The 24,652-nt window shown below is 42.2% G+C and overlaps 1 protein-coding gene across 2 annotated transcripts in view; it reads left to right on the forward strand.

Annotated features, from left to right (window-relative positions):
• Positions 1-1,564: 1,564 nt before the first annotated feature.
• The window catches only part of LOC137433175 (uncharacterized), a 130,454-nt gene continuing 107,366 nt past the window's right edge, over positions 1,565-24,652 (forward strand). Inside the window, exons 1-9 of one of the 2 annotated variants that reach the window (XM_078783686.1) lie at positions 1,565-1,699; positions 3,231-3,394; positions 3,639-3,733; positions 4,127-4,246; positions 7,361-7,536; positions 7,701-7,827; positions 13,477-13,687; positions 21,515-21,597; positions 23,316-23,354. In XM_078783686.1, the coding sequence (XP_078639812.1) occupies positions 3,664-3,733; positions 4,127-4,246; positions 7,361-7,536; positions 7,701-7,827; positions 13,477-13,687; positions 21,515-21,597; positions 23,316-23,354 (826 nt within the window). In that variant the 5' untranslated portion in view covers positions 1,565-1,699; positions 3,231-3,394; positions 3,639-3,663. The remainder of the gene's footprint in view (positions 1,700-3,230; positions 3,395-3,638; positions 3,734-4,126; positions 4,247-7,360; positions 7,537-7,700; positions 7,828-13,476; positions 13,688-21,514; positions 21,598-23,315; positions 23,355-24,652) is intronic. The other variant, XM_078783687.1, reaches the window with a different exon arrangement.

A 24,652-nucleotide genomic window follows, 5' to 3' on the forward strand; every position in this document is an offset into this window, starting at 1 on the left:
GGAAAGGGTGGAGGTGGGAAGAGGAAGGGGAAAGGGTGGAGGTGGGGAGAGGAAGGGGAAAGGGTGGAGGTGGGGAGAGGAAGGGGTGAGGAGGGAGAGGAAGGGGTGAGGAGGGAGAGGAAGGGGTGAGGAGGGAGAGGAAGGGGAAAGGGTGGAGGTGGGAAGAGGAAGGGGAAAGGGTGGAGGTGGGGAGAGGAAGGGGAAAGGGTGGAGGTGGGGAGAGGAAGGGGTGAGGAGGGAGAGGAAGGGGTGAGGAGGGAGAGGAAGGGGTGAGGAGGGAGAGGAAGGGGAAAGGGTGGATGTGGGAAGAGGAAGGGGAAAGGGTGGAGGTGGGAAGAGGAAGGGGAAAGGGTTGAGGTGGGGAGAGGAAGGGGTGAGGAGGGAGAGGAAGGGGTGAGGTGGGGAGAGGAAGGGGTGAGGAAGGAGAGGAGGGAGAGGAAGGGGTGAGGAGGGAGAGGAAGGGGTGAGGAGGGAGAGGAAGGGGTGAGGAGGGAGAGGTAGGGGAAAGGGTGGAGGTGGGAAGAGGAAGGGGAAAGGGTGGAGGTGGGGAGAGGAAGGGGAAAGGGTGGAGGTGGGGAGAGGAAGGGGTGAGGAGGGAGAGGAAGGGGTGAGGAGGGAGAGGAAGGGGTGAGGAGGGAGAGGAAGGGGAAAGGGTGGAGGTGGGAAGAGGAAGGGGAAAGGGTGGAGGTGGGAAGAGGAAGGGGAAAGGGTTGAGGTGGGGAGAGGAAGGGGTGAGGAGGGAGAGGAAGGGGTGAGGTGGGGAGAGGAAGGGGTGAGGAGGGAGAGGAAGGGGTGAGGAGGGAGAGGAAGGGGTGAGGAGGGAGAGGAAGGGGTGAGGAGGGAGAGGAAGGGGTGAGGAGGGAGAGTAAGGGGTGAGGAGGGAGAGGAAGGGGTGAGGAGGGAGAGGAAGGGGAAAGGGTGGAGGTGGGAAGAGGAAGGGGAAAGGGTGGAGGTGGGAAGAGGAAGGGGAAAGGGTTGAGGTGGGGAGAGGAAGGGGTGAGGAGGGAGAGGAAGGGGTGAGGTGGGGAGAGGAAGGGGTGAGGAGGGAGAGGAAGGGGTGAGGAGGGAGAGGAAGGGGTGAGGAGGGAGAGGAAGGGGTGAGGAGGGAGAGGAAGGGGTGAGGAGGGAGAGTAAGGGGTGAGGAGAGAGAGGAGGGGTGAGGAGGGAGAGGAAGGGGTGAGGAGGGAGAGGAAGGGGTGAGGTGGGGAGAGGAAGGGGTGAGGAAGGAGAGGAAGGGGAAAGGGTGAGGTGGGAGGAGGGAGAGGAAAGGGTGGGTGAAGCGACCCGGCTTGCAAGAAAGGACCTGCAAGAAACAAAAACATAGGATTACTAGACGAAGTGCAAGGGCAAGGTGAATTATAACTAACAAGAGATATGAAATAACAAGCACTCATGGAAAAATCTAGCAAAAGTTTGCACAGTAGATGCACAAAATTCACTTCAACCTGTTAAAATTAATACATTGTTACTATAATGCTGACCCCCATGGAGAAGGGGGTGTGGTAATGGGAGTTAGTTAGGTGAATATTAAAGAATGTATTATAAAAAAATTGGAAATGATGAGGCAGAACCGGTAGTGACTAGAAAAGGTGTGGCGAGGCGATCGAAGAGAGACGCCATTTAATCGTGGAGCTTCAGCCTGAAGGTCCCGTGTCTGCTGCCAGAACAATACAACAGCGGGTCAGCATTATATTAACAGGTATTGAATGACTATCTATCTATCTATCTATCTATCTATCTATATCTATCTATCTATTAAAGAGCTGTCCAGAAAGGTGTCCGCTGGTCATTTACGTCTTTTACCCATCTTCAGTTTGCTGGGTTTGGCAACTGCTGGTGGGATACCAATGCTTGGCCCCAGCAGTGGCCTTCTTCGTAGGCATCTCTCTTCATCTGCTCTTTCCAGGATGCCTGTGGAGGAGGGATATGCGTTCTAGTCGCTTCCCTTTTGCAAGCAGCAGCTTCCTTGCTTGGTGTAAATACTTGTTTTCACTTGATCGATCATAGAGAATAACAGCAAATCTCTCAGGGCGACTCAGGCTGGTCCTCCTGCCTCACACCTAGCTCGGCTTCACGCTTTAAAAACCAAAGCTTTCAGAATCATTGGAATCTCCCACTATGAAGCTGATTCTGAGGGGCTTTCTCTCTCTCTCTCTCTCTCTCTCTCTCTCTCTCTCTCTCTCTCACTCACCGCAGGCAGGTAGGTGGTCTTTCTGTCTTCTACCGACTCCTCTCCGGCCTTGCTCCCCCAGCTCTCTCTGTGCTTTGTCCCCCTCAAATATTCCTACAGGTCGCACAAGATCTGCCAGCAACCCTCTTATGGTTAAACTGCCAAAATCTCGGCTCTCCGCTCACCTTCACTCTTTCACTCCTCTTTTCTCCCGCCTCTGGAACAAACTCCCTCACTCCCTTCAATCCCACTCCTCCCTCCAGGTCTTTAAAACAGCTGTTCACCACCATCTCTTATCTTTCCCCATCCAAAACCTTGATCTTTTCTACCCCCGCTAATACACCCCAAATCAACCTCTTTCAATCACCGACTTCATTCCCGAAATTCCTGGTGGTGTCCATTTGCTTTATACAGTGTACCCTTCTGTATCATATAAAACAAAGTGTATATTGTACCATTTGTGGTACTAAATATATTAACAACCAAAGGTGCAAAGGTATTTTTTGGAATACCCTGGACATTCTTGAAAAAGCCCACAATTGCTTCTGAGAGTCTTTATTTGGTGGGCAGCTCTGGCCTCCTTCTTCTGGTTCTTGTTTATTTGTGAAAAGCGGAAGTTTGTCCTTTGGGATGATATTTGTTATTGGAGATGAGCACTTCAAAAGTCTTTCTTCGACATATTGGTCATATTGAGTTTGATCAATGGTCTCTATTGTCTCGATAGTTAATGAGTCCCTCCCAAGTACTTCTTGTGTGTCTACTTTTATTAGACCATGACTGTCTTCACTGAAGGGGTTCCCCATTTCATGAAAGGTTGTGACATTTGCCTTCACATCCTTAGCAAATTGTGCAGTGCCACTGCAAAGCACACAGTATTGATTTTTTTGGGGGGATTCTCCACCCTTAATCCCAAGAGGAGGATTTAGCAAGACTTTGGAAGCTGTTATTAAACTATTAGAATGAACTCTCAATGTGTTACCAAAGACAGCAACGCCTAAGGGTAAATGCTCGTGCTCTACATCCTTATTTCTCAACCTTTTATACGTCGTTCTCCTTTCAGATCTCATCAGCAAGACGAACAATATCTGTGGATCTGCCACTTATCCAGACTACAACTCACAAAGAAAAGTCTACCCTGTCACACCTTGATTCTATTGCACCTTGCGGCGCAGGTTAGTCAGTGCCGGATTAAGCCTCGGCTGGCCCTAAGGCACATTTTGAAAGGTTAGTAATTCGTGTATTGTGATGCATTTGCGTTTTAAATGCGAATTGAGGTGTGTGTGTGTGACGTGTGTGTAATATGAATAAAAGCGCAAGGTTTATCTCTTCGGCTTCTTTTCTTGCTGAGTTATAATATCAGTCATATCTAAGATTTCAATTTGATTGTCTTTAAACTTCCTTAGTGACATAAACATTATTTCTGTATTTCCTTGGGACCAAATCAGGATTTTGATTTTTCATTCTGCAGCAGAACTCAGAACACTGTCTCCATCATGGAAAACGAAGGACTCCCATTCTGTTTGATCATCAACAACATAAAATTCAGAGATCGTCAATTTCGGGGTAAAATGACAAGTATAATGATGATTATTATTTACAGGCGTGGTTCTGGAATAGTTGAACATACATTAGTAAAGAAAGAGGGAAATGGAAAGGGTGCCATGAATTGAAAAGAAAGGAAATGTGGGAATAATTGGGAGGAAGAAGGATGATATGGGAATTTGAAAGTAAGGAAAAGAGATGGGAATCATCTTGCAGGTTTGGGGGAGCAGGTAAAAATTCCTCCATTTTGCAGACAGCATGCGTACTTAACCTTTTCTATTATTTCAGAAAAATTGTTGACTATATACGTATCTGTTTCATAAAAATGAGGCATTATGTGGCTGTCTTACCTTAGGTTTTGTCCATGTACCAATCACGTACGAACTCTTGTTACTGTTTGTGAACTTTGTTCAGAAAGGCATGGCGCTGAGATGGACAACGTTGCATTGAAGAAGTGTTTTAAGACACTCGGATTTAAGGTGATCATAGAGATGAATCAGACCTGCGAAGATATGAAGAAAGTTTTAAACGAAAGTGAGTAATTTATTTATTATTAAAGTGATTTATTATTATTATTATTTATTATTACAACCAACTGTCCAGCAGAGGGTTGCACCAGAGCGTGAGCATCTTTGGGAACTCAGGCACCTTGGATCTCAGGACGAGCAGGGGGCATGCCAGATGTCAGGCTGGGCCACTGATGCAGTGCCCTCTGTTTCCAGTAAACTCGTACTCATTTTGCTGACCTTGGAAGGATAGCACGCTGAGTCGACCCACCCAGTGTTATTTAACGACTGAGGTGTTATTTAACAATGTTATTTATTTAACAGGATGTTAGCAATGTTATTTAACAGAAACTTGGGCCATGCATGAAGGGGGTTGGGGAGCGCACGTGGTTGCGCAAGATATCGGGTATTGCACGGAGGTACTTAGGAGCCCGGTCAGCGCTGGGGTATGCTCGGGACCTCAAGTAACGCAGGGAGATGCTCTCGACTTCAGGCACCAAAGGGAGCTTATATGCTTCATTATATTATATTATTCATATATACATGCATATTATATACAAGCATTTATTATATACATATATTGGTGTCGTGTCGCCGGTGATTAAGATCACGGGCGGCAGAAAGCCGAACAGTTCTAACTCCGAGGCAGTCAAGCCGATAAATTGACGGTCAGTCCATCGTGCACGGGTGAAGGAAACCAGGGTGCTTACCTGTATGGACGAAAGCCACGGGGTTTATTCCTCAAACCCACAAACACAGAAACGAGACAAGGAAAATCAACAATGCGACAATGAAAAATGCCACAATAAGAAATTTAATGAAATAAAGGTAAGACAATAAAAATGAATGCTCATGTAAAGCTATAAATCTAACATGAGGGACCCTCCACGCTGACACGAATATGGACAAGGGGAAAGATAAAATAAATAAATGTTCTTAGTTGGCCGACAATCGGCTCCGTCCTCAACGAGGACTTTTGGATGCTCTGTGGTCGTTGAACAGGTCCGGTCGGTCGGCGAAGGGACCGAGCGTCGACGCGTCCACAATGGCGCCAGTCAACCACGCGAGCACCCTGAGTCAGGAAGCGGCAGCAAGACGTCCTCTCTCACCCCTCGCCAGAAAGCACAGCGTGGCCGCAGCTCCCCCGAAGAGCACCACAGATCAACCACACCTCCTTTTACGTTTATTCAAAGTGGCACAAAGGCTCCGAAATTCCCTCCACCAACGGCCACGGGCACGAAGCAGCCATCCGCCGGCATAACCAGGACAAAAGAGAGAGATTCTTCTTTTCCACCAGCCCAAGCTGCATGCTCTGACGTCACCCATGGCCAATCACCGAGCTCTGTCGAATCATCCCATGTCTCTACGACCAATGATTAAGCTCGGAATGTGGCCTGTCCATTACGATCCCTTCGAGTCAGAGTTTTGACTCTTCGGGAATGTTCGGATTGAGCGTGGTGGTGGGCGGTGGGCGGGATGGGCGTGGATCCCGCCGTGGTGGGCGGGATTTAGCCCGATGGTGAATGTCCTGGATTTCCGTGGGCAACATGTCAGTGTTGTTGGTTAATGAAGCTGATATTTGATAGCCAGCCGTGTGGACCTAAAAACGTAGGGGATTGATCCCAGGGGGAAGTACACACTGGGGAAATTATCTTTAAACCCTACCTAGTTAACATAGCTCCCCAGTTATATCACAAATATAAAGACAATGGTTTTCAATTACCTTTGTTTGTTGCTTTTCTATAATCCTGACCACTATTTTGAGGCCTTTATTGGATTCCTTGACCCAGAAAACATAGGATTAGCATATTTAATTAAGGTTATAGGTTGACTAGAAGCCGAGATAGCGCAAAATATGTATTTTATGGTGGCCATTTTGAAAATCCAAAATGGCGGCCATGCAGGTGTCTGTGCAAATGCCAACATTGATTTTCGGATTCTCCATGCTCTGATAATTCCAAAAATGTACAGGTTTACTAATCTCCCAAAGTTTTGAACGAAATTATATTTGTTAACATAGTGAACCTGACTATCTTCATCACTGTCCTGAGTGTCATTTTCGCAAAGGTGTCTTCGCAAATGCCAACATTAATTTTTGGATTCCTCATGCTCTGAATATTCCAAAAATGTATAGTTTTGCTAATCTCCAAAATTTTTGAACGAAATTATATTTGTTAAAATAGTGAACCTGACGACAATGGCAAATCTGCACATGGCGATCCGCGAATTTCACGTTTAGAAAGTAGAAACCATCATGGCATTTCGTCATTCATTTGAACTTGATATCTCTTTTTTCATTCCAAACAGCATAACTCCAATCACCAATTAAATAACATTAATATAAAAAATAAACTTTTAACAACATTCATGACATAAACAAATATTTAAATCCTGATGAGAAGTTCCGTACGGTTGGGTGAATACAATTACGAATTCAAAATCGTAATTGTATTCACTCAATTCCAATCATCAATTGATACTTTAACAAAATACTGTTTTAAATGAAGATTGTATTGGCATATTATCAAACCAGCTCATTGCCGTAATCTGTCCACTTCCGCATTCGCGGCAGGTTCATAATTGTCATCAAAATCTAAACAGTATTTGTAGAATTTCAACAAAAGCCACATCACTGTTCATATCGGTAAATATTATTCCATCGTGTTTGGAAAAACTGGAAAATTTGAAAAATTGGAAAATTGGAAAAACAATATAGCCTATTTTACTCCAGGGGGTCCCAGGATTACCCACCCAAAATATCGTTGCGATCGGTTCAGCCGTTTTTGCGGTACCTGGGAACGGACGGCCGGACATTTGGTGAATTATAGTAAGATGCTTGTACTGTACTGTATTTGTACTGTCTCCTTGTACTGTATTTTAATTGCAACACATTGTTGATCATCCAATGAAATTGTGTTCTTCCCTTTCTGTGTGCATTTTAGCAAGGCAACCAATTTATACAAAGTTTCGCTTACATTGCACTCATTTCTGACTGTCTATCTTTGTGCTCATTTGAATAAATCACAACATAATATCATCATTTTTACTAAACGAAGTTTGCGAAATCTTCCTAAGTAATTCCCATCATGTTTGTAATGAGAATTATATTCATGTGACATTTTCAAAATTGTGTTCATTTTAGAATCGAGAGAAGACCACAGTAACAGGGCCTGCTTTGTGTGCGTTTTAATGAGCCACGGAGGCGATGGGACGATTTGTGGCACTGATGGGACAATTCACATCCAGGAACTGATTTGTGATTTTTACAAACATTGTCACATTTCTCTCAAGGAAAAACCCAAGCTCTTCTTCATACAGGTGATATTGGGTTCCTGCTGGGCAATAGCAGTACATTATTTATATGTGAATCACTAAATCTTTGACTTGTTAATTTTATCACTCGTGAACAGCCACATAATTTACATCAATGTTTACTCAAAGTCGGCATTTGCTATTGGTGATGCATGCGATGGTCCCCTCAGGCTTGCAGGGGTTCGGCTCGAGATACTGGGAAGGGTGTAGAGTTGAATGGAATGGAGCCATCGCTGGTCCTCTTCGACAAAAAGACAACGTATCGGGATTTTCTCTTGGTCTATGCAACACCACCAGGTGCATTACTTTTGCCATATTATTGTCCTTTGCATAATTAGCGAAGATTTTCCATTTGCCTTGTCAACTTGTTTCTCAACAATACACTTTTATTGCCCTCGCCTGAGGAGAGGGTATTGCATTTGAGTCCGTTTGTTCGTCTGTTTGCTAATTGGGGAAAAAAAAATTATGACAAGTATGTTGATCTCTCCGGGCACCCTGACGGTGTCTGTGTCTGTGTCTGTGTCTCTGTCTCTGTCTGTGTCTGAAGTATAACGCTCACTTATACTTGCCTACAGGTCATAATTTTAAACCGATCTTCACGAAACTTCACCAAATGGTAGAGTTCGTGGTCCGACAAAATCCTATATATTTTTGAGGTCAAAAGGTCAACATAGGCCAAAGATGAACCACTTTCTTTTCTCATGCAATTTGTAAAATCCTCAATTTTCATCCGATTGACTTGAATTTGAAAGGGATTTTCATATCAGCTAACTGAATTCAACCACCAACTATTTTTGAGATCACCATACGCCAAATTGCCAACATAGCCAAAGGTCAACAACAATTTCAAATTTCTAAAATCCTCAATTTTCATCCAATTGACTTGAAATTTGAAGGGGATTTTCATATCAGATCACTGAATTCAACCACCAACTATTTTTGGGATTAGGATAGGCCAAAGGTCAACAACTTAGGTGAAGTTTCTCAAATCCTCAATTTTCTAATTGCTCTATAATGCTGAAGCCTTTATAGCTGTGTACAAAAAAACAAAAAAACAGCCACCTTTATAGGCCATTTCCCCCGCAGAGCAGGGGTTGGCCTTTTTAGGGCACCGTGGTCCCCTTTTTGAAGCAATGTTTTATGGCCGGATGCCCTTCCTGCCGCCAACCCTGTTAGTCACCTCTTGCGACATACAGGAAATTACCAGTGAACTGGTACTCGATTTGCCGACCTCGGAAGGATGACAGGCTGAGTCAACCCCCCTGGCGTTAATTCAGCGATCGACTGGGATTCGAACCCAGGATCCCAGGCCAGCACCCTAACCACTAAGCCAACATCAGCATCTGGCCATAAAACAATGCTTCAAAAAAAGGGGACCACGGTGCCCGAAAAAGCGCCATCCCCTGATCTGCGGGGGAAAATGGCCTCAAAAGGTGGTCACTGTATATTAGGGCAGGAATTTGAAATTTGGCCATGGTGCTTGCAAAGTAAACCAATGAAGTACATTCCTTGTTATAATAATTCGTTGTTGATATAATTGATGTATTCCTAATAATTTATAATGATAGCTCCTTGTTAATTTCTTGATTAATTGATAATTCCTTGTTATAATAAGGTGATCAAAACTGAACAGTCATATTATTCCATTTAAGTTTGCTCTGTTTGCTCATTTAATTTTCTCTGTTTGCTCATTTAAGTTTTCTCTGTTTGCTCATTTAAGTTTTCTCTGTTTGCTCATTTAAGTTTGCTCTGTTTGCTGATTTAAGTTTTCTCTGTTTGCTCATTTAAGTTTTCTCTGTTTGTTCATTTAAGTTTGCTCTGTTTGCTCATTTAAGTTTTCTCTGTTTGCTCATTTAAGTTTTCTCTGTTTGCTCATTTAAGTTTTCTCTGTTTGCTCATTTAAGTTTGCTCTGTTTTGCTCATTTAAGTTTTCTCTGTTTGCTCATTTAATTTTCCTCTGTTTGCTCATTTAAGTTTTCTCTGTTTGCTCATTTAAGTTTTCTCTGTTTGCTCATTTAAGTTTTCTCTGTTTGCTCATTTAAGTTTTCTCTGTTTGCTCATTTAAGTTTGCTCTGTTTGCTCATTTAGGTTTTCTCTGTTTGCTCATTTAAGTTTGCTCTGTTTGCTCATTTAATTTTCCTCTGTTTGCTCATTTAAGTTTTCTCTGTTTGCTCATTTAAATTTTCTCTGTTTGCTCATTTAAGTTTTCTCTGTTTGTTCATTTAAGGTTTCTCTGTTTGCTCATTTAAGTTTTCTCTGTTTGCTCATTTAAGTTTTCTCTGTTTGCTCATTTAAGTTTTCTCTGTTTGCTCATTTAAGTTTGCTCTGTTTGCTCATTTAAGTTTTCTCTGCTCATTTAAGTTTGCTCTGTTTGCTCATTTAAGTTTTCTCTGTTTGCTCATTTAAGTTTGCTCTGTTTGCTCATTTAAGTTTGCTCTGTTTGCTCATTTAAGTTTGCTCTGTTTGCTCATTTAAGTTTTCTCTGCTCATTTAAGTTTGCTCTGTTTGCTCATTTAAGTTTTCTCTGTTTGCTCATTTAAGTTTGCTCTGTTTGCTCATTTAAGTTTGCTTTGTTTGCTCATTTAATTTTCTCTGTTTGCTCATTTAAGTTTGCTCTGTTTGCTGATTTAAGTTTTCTCTGTTTGCTAATTGAAGTTTTCTCTGTTTGCTCATTTAAGTTTGCTCTGTTTGCTCATTTAAGTTTTCTCTGTTTGCTCATTTAAGTTTGCTCTGTTTGCTCATTTAAGTTTGCTCTGTTTGCTCATTTAAGTTTGCTCTGTTTGCTCATTTAAGTTTTCTCTGTTTGCTCATTAAAGTTTGCTCTGTTTGCTCATTTAAGTTTTCTCTGTTTGCTCATTTAAGTTTGCTCTGTTTGCTCATTTAAGTTTGCTCTGTTTGCTCATTTAAGTTTGCTCTGTTTGCTCATTGAAGTTTTCTCTGTTTGCTCATTTAAGTTTGCTCTGTTTGCTCATTGAAGTTTTCTCTGTTTGCTCATTTAAGTTTTCTCTGTTTGCTCATTGAAGTTTTCTCTGTTTGCTCATTTAAGTTTGCTCTGTTTGCTCATTTAAGTTTGCTCTGTTTGCTCATTGAAGTTTTCTCTGTTTGCTCATTGAAGTTTTCTCTGTTTGCTCATTGAAGTTTTCTCTGTTTGCTCATTTAAGTTTGCTCTGTTTGCTCATTGAAGTTTTCTCTGTTTGCTCATTGAAGTTTTCTCTGTTTGCTCATTGAAGTTTTCTCTGTTTGCTCATTGAAGTTTTCTCTGTTTGCTCATTGAAGTTTTCTCTGTTTGCTCATTTAAGTTTGCTCTGTTTGCTCATTTAAGTTTTCTCTGTTTGCTTATTTAAGTTTTCTCTGTTTGCTCATTTAAGTTTGCTCTGTTTGCTCATTTAAGTTTTCTCTGTTTGCTCATTTAAGTTTTCTCTGTTTGCTTATTTAAGTTTTCTCTGTTTGCTCATTTAAGTTTGCTCTGTTTGCTCATTTAAGTTTGCTCTGTTTGCTCATTTAAGTTTTCTCTGTTTGCTCATTGAAGTTTTCTCTGTTTGCTCATTTAAGGTTTCTCTGTTTGCTCATTTAAGGTTTCTCTGTTTGCTCATTTAAGTTTTCTCTGTTTGCTCATTTAAGTTTGCTCTGTTTGCTCATTTAAGTTTGCTCTGTTTGCTCATTTAAGTTTTCTCTGTTTGCTCATTGAAGTTTTCTCTGTTTGCTCATTTAAGTTTTCTCTGTTTGCTCATTGAAGTTTTCTCTGTTTGCTCATTGAAGTTTTCTCTGTTTGCTCATTTAAGTTTGCTCTGTTTGCTCATTTAAGGTTTCTCTGTTTGCTCATTTAAGTTTTCTCTGTTTGCTCATTTAAGGTTTCTCTGTTTGCTCATTGAAGTTTTCTCTGTTTGATCATTTAAGTTTTCTCTGTTTGCTCATTTAAGGTTTCTCTGTTTGCTCATTTAAGTTTTCTCTGTTTGCTCATTTAAGTTTTCTCTGCTCATTTAAGTTTTCTCTGTTTGCTCATTTAAGTTTGCTCTGTTTGCTCATTTAAGTTTTCTCTCTTTGCTCATTTAAGGTTTCTCTGTTTGCTCATTTAAGTTTGCTCTGTTTGCTCATTTAAGGTTTCTCTGTTTGCTCATTTAAGTTTGCTCTGTTTGCTCATTTAAGGTTTCTCTGTTTGCTCATTTAAGTTTTCTCTGTTTGCTCATTTAAGTTTGCTCTGTTTGCTCATTTAAGGTTTCTCTGTTTGCTCATTTAAGTTTTCTCTGTTTGCTCATTTAAGTTTTCTCTGTTTGCTCATTTAAGTTTGCTCTGTTTGCTCATTTAAGTTTGCTCTGTTTGCTCATTTAAGGTTTCTCTGTTTGCTCATTTAAGTTTTCTCTGTTTGCTCATTTAAGTTTTCTCTGTTTGCTCATTTAAGTTTGCTCTGTTTGCTCATTTAAGTTTGCTCTGTTTGCTCATTTAAGTTTTCTCTGTTTGCTCATTGAAGTTTTCTCTGTTTGCTCATTTAAGTTTTCTCTGTTTGCTCATTGAAGTTTTCTCTGTTTGCTCATTGAAGTTTTCTCTGTTTGCTCATTTAAGTTTGCTCTGTTTGCTCATTTAAGGTTTCTCTGTTTGCTCATTTAAGTTTTCTCTGTTTGCTCATTTAAGGTTTCTCTGTTTGCTCATTGAAGTTTTCTCTGTTTGATCATTTAAGTTTTCTCTGTTTGCTCATTTAAGGTTTCTCTGTTTTCTCATTTAAGTTTTCTCTGTTTGCTCATTTAAGTTTTCTCTGTTTGCTCATTTAAGTTTTCTCTGTTTGCTCATTTAAGTTTGCTCTGTTTGCTCATTTAAGTTTTCTCTGTTTGCTCATTTAAGGTTTCTCTGTTTGCTCATTTAAGTTTGCTCTGTTTGCTCATTTAAGGTTTCTCTGTTTGCTCATTTAAGTTTGCTCTGTTTGCTCATTTAAGGTTTCTCTGTTTGCTCATTTAAGTTTTCTCTGTTTGCTCATTTAAGTTTTCTCTGTTTGCTCATTTAAGTTTGCTCTGTTTGCTCATTTAAGGTTTCTCTGTTTGCTCATTTAAGTTTTCTCTGTTTGCCATTTAAGTTTTCTCTGTTTGCTCATTTAAGGTTTCTCTGTTTGATCATTTAAGTTTTCTCTGTTTGCCATTTAAGTTTTCTCTGTTTGCCATTTAAGTTTTCTCTGTTTGCTCATTGAAGTTTTCTCTGTTTGCTCATTGAAGTTTTCTCTGTTTGCCATTTAAGTTTTCTCTGTTTGCTCATTTAAGTTTTCTCTGTTTGCCATTTAAGGTTTCTCTGTTTGCTCATTTAAGTTTGCTCTGTTTGCTCATTTAAGGTTTCTCTGTTTGCTCATTTAAGTTTGCTCTGTTTGCTCATTTAAGGTTTCTCTGTTTGCTCATTGAAGTTTTCTCTGTTTGCTCATTGAAGTTTTCTCTGTTTGCCATTTAAGTTTTCTCTGTTTGCTCATTTAAGTTTTCACTGTTTGCTCATTTAAGTTTGCTCTGTTTGCTCATTTAAGTTTGCTCTGTTTGCTCATTTAAGTTTTCTCTGTTTGCTCATTGAAGTTGTTTGCTCATTGAAGTTTGCTCTGTTTGCTCATTTAAGTTTTCTCTGTTTGCTCATTTAAGTTTTCTCTGTTTGCTCATTTAAGTTTTCTCTGTTTGCTCATTTAAGGTTTCTCTGTTTGCTCATTTAAGTTTTCTCTGTTTGCTCATTGAAGTTTTCTCTGTTTGCTCATTTAAGTTTTCTCTGTTTGCTCATTTAAGGTTTCTCTGTTTGCTCATTTAAGTTTTCTCTGTTTGCTCATTTAAGTTTTCTCTGTTTGCTCATTTAACTTTGCTCTGTCATATAAGTTTGCATTTAAGTTCGCTATCAATATACTTGTTTCCACACACCAATTATCTTCTTATTGTTTGGTTTGCACTGATTCTCACAAGTTTTTGTTTTATTTGTCTCCATGTGATGCAGGATTTGTATCCCACCGGCATCGAAATAATGGTTCATATTTCATTCAGAAAGTGTGTGACACGTTTATGAAAGATTTTAAGTCTGAATCGAGACCAGACATATTGCGTCAACTCACTCGCATCCATTGGGAAATATCACAAGAAGACATTGGTGTTAAGGGATACAAGCAAATTCCCTGCTTTCAATCCACATTGAATGCCGATTTTTTCTGGTAAGCACTGTGCATATATATTGTAGCAGAAACATCACAAAGTGCACCACACACAGGATAATCGAAAATGTGAAATTATAATATGTTGTCTTAATGTTTTTTTGACAGTGTAGCCCATAGGGCAAAGCCGACGAGAACAGTGTTTGTCTGTCCGTATGTATGTATATATGTATGTATGCCCCCTTAAACGTACACCAATCAGAGCTGATGATCTGGTCACATGACAGGGGTGATGTGTTGTCATGTCATACTGATATGACTGACGACGGCTGACTCCACAAAGCCGCCATTTTGATTACTATGCCGTTCAGGCCAGACATATCGTTGCACCTGTCATGTATCACAATCTGCATCCTCTACCGCAACGTTTTTCATTCAGTGTGAAACACAAACAAACAGGTGAAACACATGAAGTACAACACGTGAAAATAAGGATATTTTATAACACTCCCGGTGTGTACCCCGGTTTAGAATAGGTACACCGTATCCCTGCGTGTCATCAGAGGCGACTAAAAGGGTTGGCGTCAGGAAGGGCATCCGGCCATAAAAACATTGCCTCAAAAAGAGAACCATGACAATTACAACTACATATGGGCAGGGTACAGCCCGAAGTACCCCGTGGGGAACCCGATCGAAGCAAGGGTGGAAAATCACTCCATTTATGACGACGAAACGTCTGATGCCCGAATAGAAGTGGAGATCGGTTTCTGAGGTTTGGGAGATGGAATGTAGGGACAATGACAGGGAGATCAGGAGAAGTGGTGGAAGTATTGGTCAGAAGAAGAGTGGACATATGTTGTGTGCAAGAGACGAGATGGAAGGGAAGTGGTGTGAGAATGGTGAAAGGTAGGCAGGGACAGAAATACAAGTTTGTGTGGCAAGGGTGCCCGGAGGGCGTGAATGGAGTTGGTGTCCTGTTTTCTGAGGAGTTTGTAGACAGTGTGGTGAGTGTAACTAGAGTCAGTGAAAGGTTGATGATGGTGAAAATGATGATTGGAAAGCTCTTGGTGAACGTCATCTCGGGATATGCTCCGCAGGTTGGTCGGAGCGATGAAGAGAAGGACAAGTTCTGGTGTGCGATAGAGAAGCTGATGGAAAATGTGAAAGATGAGGAAGGTGTTGTGGTAGAAGGAGACCTAAATGGACATGTGGGAAGGAGTAAGGACGGTTTTGAGGGAGTTCATGGGGGTTACGGATATGGTGTGAGAAATGGAGAAGGTGAAAGGATTTTTGGAGTTTGCTGATGGAGCTGATTTGTTGATTTGTAATACTCAATTCCAGAAAGAGGATAATAAGCTTGTTACATACACATCAGGTGGGTCGACGACAACCGTTGACTACCTGATGGTGCTTAGGCGAGATAGGGGGCACCTCCGGGACACAAAGGTGATCCCGGGGGAGGAGGCTGTTTCACAGCACCATTTGGTTGTCTGTGACATGAGGGTGAAAGGTGTGAGGAGAGCTCGGCGGATGAATGAAGGTGTGGAGGTTGAAAGAGGTGACAGTAAGGGAGGCATTAAAAGAGAGGCTGAGTAGGGTAGAGGGTGATGTGGTTGAGCTTGAAAGTGGTTGGATGTCAATGAAAGCTAGTCTGTTGGGAGCCGTTGGTGAGGTATGTGGATGGACAAAAGGACCACCGAGACACTCGGAAACGTGGTAGTGGGATAATGAAGTTGGAAAGAGGATTGACGAGAAGAGGAAGAAGTTCAAGGAGTGGCAGAAGGCGAAGGGTACGGGGGCAGAAAAAGCAGAACATGAAAGTGAAAGGCAGCCAAGAAGGCTGCAAAGAAAGAGGTAGCAAAGGCGCAGGAGGCATGTAGGAAAATGGTCGGAGAACGCTTGGATTCGGAAGAGGGTCAGAGAGCGGTATTCAGGATTGCAAAGTAGATAGCGAAAGAGAGGTGTGATGTGATGGGGGTGAGTTGCTTGAAGGATGAAGTGGGACAAATCGTTGTGGACCCAGATGGAATTAAAGGAAGATGGAAGAGATATATGGAAATGCTGTTGAATGCAGAGAATGAATGGGATGGCAACATAGAGAGTAACCCAGTTTTAGGACTGGCAGAGAAGATAACCGAGAAGGAAGTTGAGGAAGCCATAAAAACAATGAAGAGTAGAAAAGCAGGAGGGCCGACGGGAGTTGTGGGAGATATGTTGAAGGCAGCAGGAAGTTGGGGTGTGAAGAGAATGACAGAGATCTGTAATCTGGTGGTGAAAGAAGGCGGCATTCCAGCGGATTGGAAACTGAGTACCCCCGTCCCTCTATACAAGGGGAAAGGTGCCCCTCTGGATTGTGGCTCGTATCGAGCAATAAAGTTATTGGAGCATGGTATGAAGGTATTGGAAAGGGTTTTGGAGAGGAGGATAAGGAAGAAAGTGAAGATTGATGAAATGCAGTTTGGATTTATGCCAGGAAGAGGAGCGACAGACGCGCTTTTTATTGTAAGGCAGTTACAGGAAAAGTACACGGAGAAGAGGAAGAAGTTGTTTCTTGGGTTTGTTGATCTGGAGAAAGCATTCGATAGGGTTCCAGGCGAAGTAGTGATATGGGCATTCAGGAAGTTAGGAGTGGAGGAATGGTTGATCAGAGTAGTGATGGCAATGTACAAAAGAGCGCGCACAGCTGTAAGGACGAAGGACGGGAACAGTGGTGAGTTTGAGGTGAAGGTGGGAGTGCATCAGGGGTCGGTACTAAGTCCAGTACTATTTGTAGCTGTGATGAAGGTGCTGGCTCAGAACGTAAAGGAGGGTTTACCGTGGGAGTTGTTGTATGCAGATGATCTGGTGTTGAATGGGGAGAGTATGAATGGACTGAAGGAAAAGATGAACAAGTGGAAGGAATGTATGGAGACAAAAGGTCTGAAGGTGATTATCGGAAAGACGAAGGTGATGACAAGTGGTAAAGCATGTGGAGAGGTGGAAAGAACTGGGAAGTGGCTGTGTACTGTGTGCAGGAAGGGTGTCGGAGTGAACTCCATTCAATGTACAATGTGCGCTGAGTGGGTTCATCAAAAATGTCGTGGTCTGAGAGAGTCATTAACCAGTGTGGCAACTACATTCAAATGTAAGGTGTGTGCAGAGGCAGCTGCAGATGGAGGAAATGTTGAGTTGGATCTTGGAGACGCGTGAAGCTGGAAGGTGTGAAAACATTTTGCTACCTAGGAGACATGCTGAATGGAGAAGGTGGATCAGACTCAGCAACGGTTGCTCGAGTGAGATGTGCATGGAAGAAGTTTCGGGAATTGAGTGGCGTGCTGATGAGGAGGGGAGTGTCGTTGAAGCTGAAGGGAAAGGTGTATGCTGCATGTGTGAGAAGTGTTATGATTTATGGGAGCGAGACATGGGTAATGAACGTAGAGCAGCAACGAAGGCTGTAAAGGGTGGAAATGCGAATGGTTCGGTGGATGTGCGGAGTATCGTTGAGAGAGAGGAAGACAAATGATGAATTGCGAAATATGATGGGAATAGAGCCTGTGATTGATGCTGTGAAGAGGAACAGGTTGAGATGGTTTGGTCATGTGTTGAGGAAGGATGAAAGTGACTGGTTGAGAAGAGTGATGGAAATGAATGGAGAAGGAAGTAGAGGATGGGGAAGACCGAGAAAGACTTGGCTAAAGATGGTGGAAGAAGAAATGCGGGCAAGGGGGTTAACAAGGAGAGATGCAGAAAATAGGGCAAAATGGAGAAGATTGTCATGGGGACCGCAAGGCTAACCCCCACTCTAGCAGGGAAAATGGCCTTCAAATGCATGTTGTTGTTGTTGTTGTTGTTGTTGTTGTTGTTGTTGTATGACACTTGATTGTTATTGTGGCTGTGGTTGTTGTTGTTTGTGGGTTCTTTCTGTTTCGTTTTATATATTTTTCTATTGCTTCGGAAAATATCATTACTGTATATATAATTCTGTATGCTCGTTCCGTGTCCTTCTAAATGGTTTCTACTGTCGTAGAATAATAAATGTTTCCGTTCAAACTGTTGTTGAACAAACCATGCATTAGCGCTTCTTCCTCTTCTTCAAACTCGCAAAGAGGCTTTTGGAACTGGACTATACTATTCATGATTAAACAAACGATTTTTTATGTTGTAGATGTTTGGTTCCTGTGTTTACAGCGTTTGTCTCTCCGTATGTATGTTTGTCTCTCACATATTTATCCAACATATTGGGAGAGTTTTATAGCGACAATTACGCTTCTGAAAGGTCGAATGTAATGCCATTTGGCTTTGCCAGTTATGTTTCTTTCACCACACTTTGGGGAACGTTCATATATTACGTCATATACCTGGTTGGGGCAAATTATCACACTTGATGATTGGGGGAACTGAAATTATGACAACAGGGTGATGATATATGATGGGAGTCTGGTAGGGGTGTGCACGCCCCCCAGATCATATATAATTAAAACTTTGATTACGGGATGTTTGGTTCCTGTGTTTACAGCGGTTAGGGTGGAGGGCTTGGGATCCTTGGGTCCTGAGTTTGTAATCCAGGTCAGCTGTTGAATTAACACCAGGTGGTGTTGATTCAGCCTGTCATCCTTCCGAGGTTGGCAAAATAAGTACCAACTCACTGGGTCCTCTCTCAAGGAGGTTGGTGGCAGGATTTGCACTCCAGCTGCCGTAAAACACCTCATTCCGTAACACACACCTGTGTGTGTCGGGATGGTGTGAGGTCACTTTGATAGCGTTGACTAACTCACCAACATATAGTATAAACCATTGTCTCAATGCAATCTCGTCACTTCCGTGGTGACAGACAGCTTAGAGTACTTCAAAATAATTTAATATTTACATTATTTGCTAACTGGTATCTCCACCCAGGTCATACTATCCTCTTCAACTGAAGTATCAAAACAAGCCCGGCTACGCCGCTGTTAGACTTTCGGTCTTGTTTTTGTTTGTTTGTTTTTGTATGCACATTCAAGGCTCATGGAAGAGCCAGATCACAGAATGGATCAGGATGCAACAGAACAAAAGGAACAGTAGAAATAGAAGGGGGAAACAGCAATAGCTAGGCCGAGGGAGAAAATAGACGGAGACTGAAAAACAAGGGATGCGGGTACGAATGAAGGGGAGAGGAAGATGCGGGAGGTATGGACACGATGGATACTGGAGCAAACTCTCAAGGAAAAAATTGGAAAAAAATTATTTTTGATTGGTGGGGGTGGAGGGTGAGTGGTTTAAGTACAAAATACTATGGTTTTGCGTTTTGTTTCGTAGTTATTTGTTGGATATTTAGATTAAATGTACAAGTTACTCCAAAATGTATACAGGGTGTTCCAGAAAGACCTGGACAACTTTGGTTGTTAATATATTTATTTCTACAAAATATACAACAATACCCTTTGTTTTATATGATACAGAAGCTTATAAAGGTTTCTTTATTTTTAGGTCTGATGGTTTAATTTTAAAGAGAATGGTGACTCCACAGGAGAAATATCAGTGTGTCGAATAGTTCATCGAGACGAGATCTGACATGCAAGTTCAGCGTAATTTTTGTACAAGGTATGGAAGAAATCTGCCATCGTGAACTGGTATTAGATCATGGTGCAAGAGGTTTAAGGAGATTGGAAGTTGCCAGAAACAGAAAGTTCCGGTCGACCAAGCACAATTGCTGCAGAAATTGAACGAGTGTGTGTCATTTCAACAAAGTCCCAGAAAATCAATCCCAGGTGAATCCAGAGAACTGGGACTACCAACCACCACTGTACACAGGGTTTTGCATAAAATACTGAAGCTTTGCGTCTATAACATGCAGATTCTGCAGGAGCTCAAACCAAATGATGGGCCCAAACACAAGGCGTTTGCCTTGGAAATGCTCAGTCGCATAGCGGATGGCGAAGATTTCCTGAAAAGGTTATATGTATAGGGGAGGTATAGGGGAAGTATAGGGGAAAGTAAACCGGCACAATGTGATGATCTGTGGTTCTGAAAACCCCCACGTGGTCATTGAACACATATGCGACAGTCCAAAGGTCAATGTGTGGTGTGGCCTTCTCCATGACCGCTTGGTTGATCCGTCTTTCTTTGCAGAGGACACAGTGACCTCAACAATTTACATGAACATGTTGGAAGGATTCACATTACCACAGATTGAAGACCTGCAACCCGAGATCATTTTTCAACAGGACGGTGCTTCCCCTCATTGTCTTAGTCGTTCAAGCCATCCTGAATGAAACAAGAGAAAAATGACCACAGTGTGGTCACCAGCTGCGACGTGTAGAATCATGAGGATATCCGTTGCAATATGCGCTACCAAATTCAACCAGTCATTAAATTATACGCATGCACTAGCGTCTTTTTGTCTTTCAGTTCTGGTCTTGTCCTTTGTTTTGCGATGCACCATGCTTCATCAACTGATTACATATAATGTATGGACGTGAATGTTATTTATTAATGTTAATTCTGGGTGGCAGAGGGATAATTTGAAACGGGCTTGGTCGGTAGGGGAAGTCCGAGTGTATGCGCATGCGCTATTCAATAATTACACCTAATTTGTGTCAAGTTCTGTGAAACGAGAATGATATGAAAACATTCATGTTGTCTTTGTTGCTAAATTTATTCTGGTTTCTTCAAAAAAAATCGCGATATTAGTCCGTGATGTTCTTACCTCATACCAATGCACGTCCGAGTGTATGCGCATGCCCTATTCAATAATTACACCTAATTTGTGTCAAGTTCTGTGAAACGAGAATGATATGAAAACATTCATGTTGTCTTTGTTGCTAAATTTATTCTGGTTTCTTCAAAAAAAATCGCGATTTTAGTCCGTGATGTTCTTACCTCATACCAATGCACGTCCGAGTGTATGCGCATGCCCTATTCAATAATTACACCTAATTTGTGTCAAGTTCTGTGAAACGAGAATGATATGAAAACATTCATGTTGTCTTTGTTGCTAAATTTATTCTGGTTTCTTCAAAAAAAATCGCGATTTTAGTCTGCGATGTTCTTACCTCATACCAATGCACGTCCGAGTGTATGTGCATTCGCTATTTAAAAAGGCACCCCAACAACAACAACAACAACGCGGTCCTCTCATAGAGTTGCTCGTCGCAGCTAAAAAAAAATCGAGGTCGCTAGATTGGCCGAAAAGGACCAACATAATCACCAGATATAACTCCCCTTGATCTTTTTTTTCTCTGGGGTTTGTTAAAGATTTTGTCTACAACACCGAAGTGGCAAACGTGCAGGATCTATGTTCTTGGATCACAGCTGCATGCTCACTGGTGGATGCAAATATGCTGAGCCGAACAGGTAAATAACTTTTGTACGTGTCACCTTGATGTCCTGCGCACGACAAACGGAGCTCAAATTGATGTGTATTGATGGTGTGTACAGAACTTTGTCGGTCTGTATCATATAAACCCAAGGGTATCATTGTATCATTTATGTTTCTAAAGATATTAACAACCAAATTTGTCCGGGTCTTTTTGGAACACCCTGTACATGTTGTGTCCATCATTTGACAGCAGTTTTGTTTTGTCTTGCAGTGATAAAATCATAGCCTATAATTTGTTGACTGGTTAACATTTCCCCCCACCCCCCCACCCCCCCCCCCCCCCCAAAGTATCCAGTCTAATGGGAAAGCAATTAATTAAATTAATAAATGTGATGTACACATGCATTGTTTTGCTTTGGTTTTATGTCCACGTTGGTTCATGTGCCAGGTGTAAGTGCCGAGTTCTCAGATGGGAGTACCAAATGGGCCAATCCATTTTAGCTTATCATTTTGAAAATGATGTACGTTATAATTGTCTGCTCCATAATGATTGAGTTAATAATGGACATCGACATATTATTGCATTTAAAATGATAATGTTATGTTTGCAGGAAGAGAAGAGGCAATGAGGCAGCGGCAAAGGATCCTTACATCATGACACAACGCAAACTCTGCATCATCATCAACATTAAAGGTAATGTCATCACTATTGTGTATCATGGTCAATACAGAGTGTCCGTTTGCCCGAAGCGGTTTGTCGGCGGCGTTACAACATCGGACAGGTGACCACACAACTGAGGATGCAGTAATTAGTTTGTTCCGGGTGCCAGCAATAACTCACCTCCACATGATGGATATCTCTAACGCCCACCAAATAATGCTGGCAGACTGGGCATCTGCCTTAACATGTAACATGGGATGAGTACCACATTTATATCCGTACCATCAACTAAAAACATTTTTACCACCCCACCGATGAAGTCTGTGACCATGTATCCAGTTTGGAAATCCGGAGATGTCCATTTTGCAGAGGTTGCGTGAATATGACAATAAATTCCCCGGACTTCCATTTACCTTTCTAACCAGCCATGATACTCATGCAAAGGACTTCTGTGACTCAATGGGACCGACTCGATGAATAAACGTTCCCATTAAGATTTCAGTCCTCCCTTCTGGAATTGGTTTTGACAAACTTCCCCGTCAATGCCTCATGCTCTTCCTCTGTTCCAATTGGTTCGTCTGATCATGTGCATGTGAAGGTCAACATCTCTCCATCTATTCTCAGAGAACAGCTTCAGTGTTGGTGAGTCTGGCAGTTTAATGAGGCAAACTGGCAGGGACTGCAAGTAGCCATCACACTTCCAGACTGATATCCCATATCTGCTGGCCCTGGTGTTAATTCAGTCTGGGAATTCTCCCACATAACCCGGCTCCCCTTATGGACAGATTCATCCCATCTCACCTTCACTTATCCTACCCTTCTTCCCACCCATAGTTCACTGAACCCTGTGGTGAGGCAGTTGCCTTGAAACAACTTGCATTCACCTCCAGGAAGGCAAATCCAAATGAAGGCAACCTCAGATCATTCCACGAAAGCCGCAATAAATGTATGTCCACTCTCAGGAGAGACAGAAAAGAACATCTGTCCAACCTCAAAAATGAACTTTCAAACTTGTCTCCCTCCTCTAAAACCAGGGGGGAATGGGTGGCGATATAGAGGTTGGGATGGGGTGAACGGGTGGTAGGAGGAGGTTTAGGGAGAATGGGTGGGGGTAGGGCGAGGGGTTTCGGATGGGGGTGAGCGGTTGGTGAGAAGGAGAGATTGGGAAATGCCCATGTATGTGTCTTTCGATTAAACCCCTTAGTGAAGCAACAAGCAGGATTCCGTTGGCTGTCGCTGTGCTGTGGGCCAGTTTATGCAGAACAATAACATTTATATGAAAGTCCGTGCGGTGAAGGATCTCTGGTTTGCTCTTGCAAGATCGATCGGCTATCTTACGAGAATGCAAACTGCCGTCGGGGCATATGACACTCACGTTATTGCACTCAGACAAACATACAAACAAATGAGACAGACCGACATATGCTCCGACATAAATTTTCAATTTTCATCATACCTAACAGTCTTTGGTGGCGGAGGTAATAACAATATTTACAATACTAATAGTAAAAATAATGGGTATAATAACATGGCCGAGTCTAAAGCATCATTGGCTAAGCGAGTGTGAAAATGTATAATAAAGGCGAAAAGGACTTTGGATACAAATGGAACTCAACTGCACAAATGCACCTGAACTCTTGAACCCTCTGGCCCCACCTCCCCCCCCCCCTCCCTTGGCCACTCCCATAGGGAGCAGGTCTTTCAAATAAGATAAAATGCCATTTTCCTTACTCATTCTTTGTTTCCCTAAGGGTCAAAAGAGGATACCTCTACTGTTGAAAACGCTTATGGTAAGAAACCTCATTAAAATCTATTTGTAGAAAATAAGGGACATTCCGCATCATTAAAATCTGTTTGTTTTCATGTTTTCATGTTTTCATGTTTTCATGGTTTCATGTTTTGATGTTTTCATGGAGCAAGGCCTGCGAAAAAAGGTCTCGCTCAACCCACATCACACACAGTTTGATGGCCTATTCTGTTAGGGCAACTCATCTGGACCATTTTTGGAAAAATGCCAGGGGCATAGAACAGGCCCCTTTATATGTGGTATGTGTCATGTGGCAAACTATATAAAAGAAGGGACATTCCATAGCTTATAGAAAATGCCAATCAATACAAAAGAAGGAACATCAAAAAAATATCGTGCGCATGCTGGACTACCCTTTTGTTGTTAGGAGGAACCACGTAATGCTCTAGAAAAGTTCATATAAAGGGGCGCCCTACATCTGGCAAATAAATACATTTACTTCTTCATGCAGGTGTATGAATCAAATTGGTGCCCCTTATGAATCAATAAGAACCGACCCCCATTACAGACATTTGCCTGTAGAAAAAAGAAGAGTTACACTGTGGCGGTTACCTTATGTGCAGGTAACCGCATGTGGCGGTTACCTTATGTGATTACCTTATTTGGGCATAATACACGTGCACGGGCCTGTTGGACTTGTGGTTGTGCGGACGTGACGCACGCGCGGTTGCCGGAGCCACGCCCTCCGAAGAGGGCTTTCGGCTTTATATAAGCGTGCCGACTTCCGAGTTCCGTTCGAGTTTAGTGTGCTGGATCTTGCTGTTACAATAAACCATCTTCGAACCCTACGAATGGCCTCGTTCTCTCGCCTTCCGCGACTCCTAAAACACCACAATCTCGAGTGACACCCACCCTAGAAATGTTCCAGAAGGATTACTCTAAGAGGAAATGCAATCAAACGTTGTATGTGGTGTGGGTTGAGCAAACAGCTATTTCTAAGGCCTTTACAGAAAATAGCTCTTGGACTATCAGGTCTGACGGTATATGTACTGGAATATGTGCCAAAGTTTGTATTGGTCGAACAAGTGAGCCCGATTTGTTCCGCACCAAGCCATAAAAGTACAGAATGCATCTCGTAATGAGTCACACACCAACTTTGGCTTATCTTGTTCATTCAGATGCGATATAATGTTTTCCCGTTATTGAACAATTTGTGCGGTTGTTATGCAACATGTGTACCTTCTCACGATCTGTGAAAAGTTTCTTTCTGCAGGAAGTTGTGCGTGCGGACCTCGGTTTGGGGAAAATAACTTGATGTTCCAAACTTGTGTTGATGTTTAT

The sequence above is a fragment of the Myxine glutinosa genome, chromosome 8 (assembly GCF_964187855.1).
Source record: "Myxine glutinosa chromosome 8, kmMyxGlut1.1, whole genome shotgun sequence".
NCBI classification, from domain to species: domain Eukaryota; kingdom Metazoa; phylum Chordata; class Myxini; order Myxiniformes; family Myxinidae; genus Myxine; species Myxine glutinosa.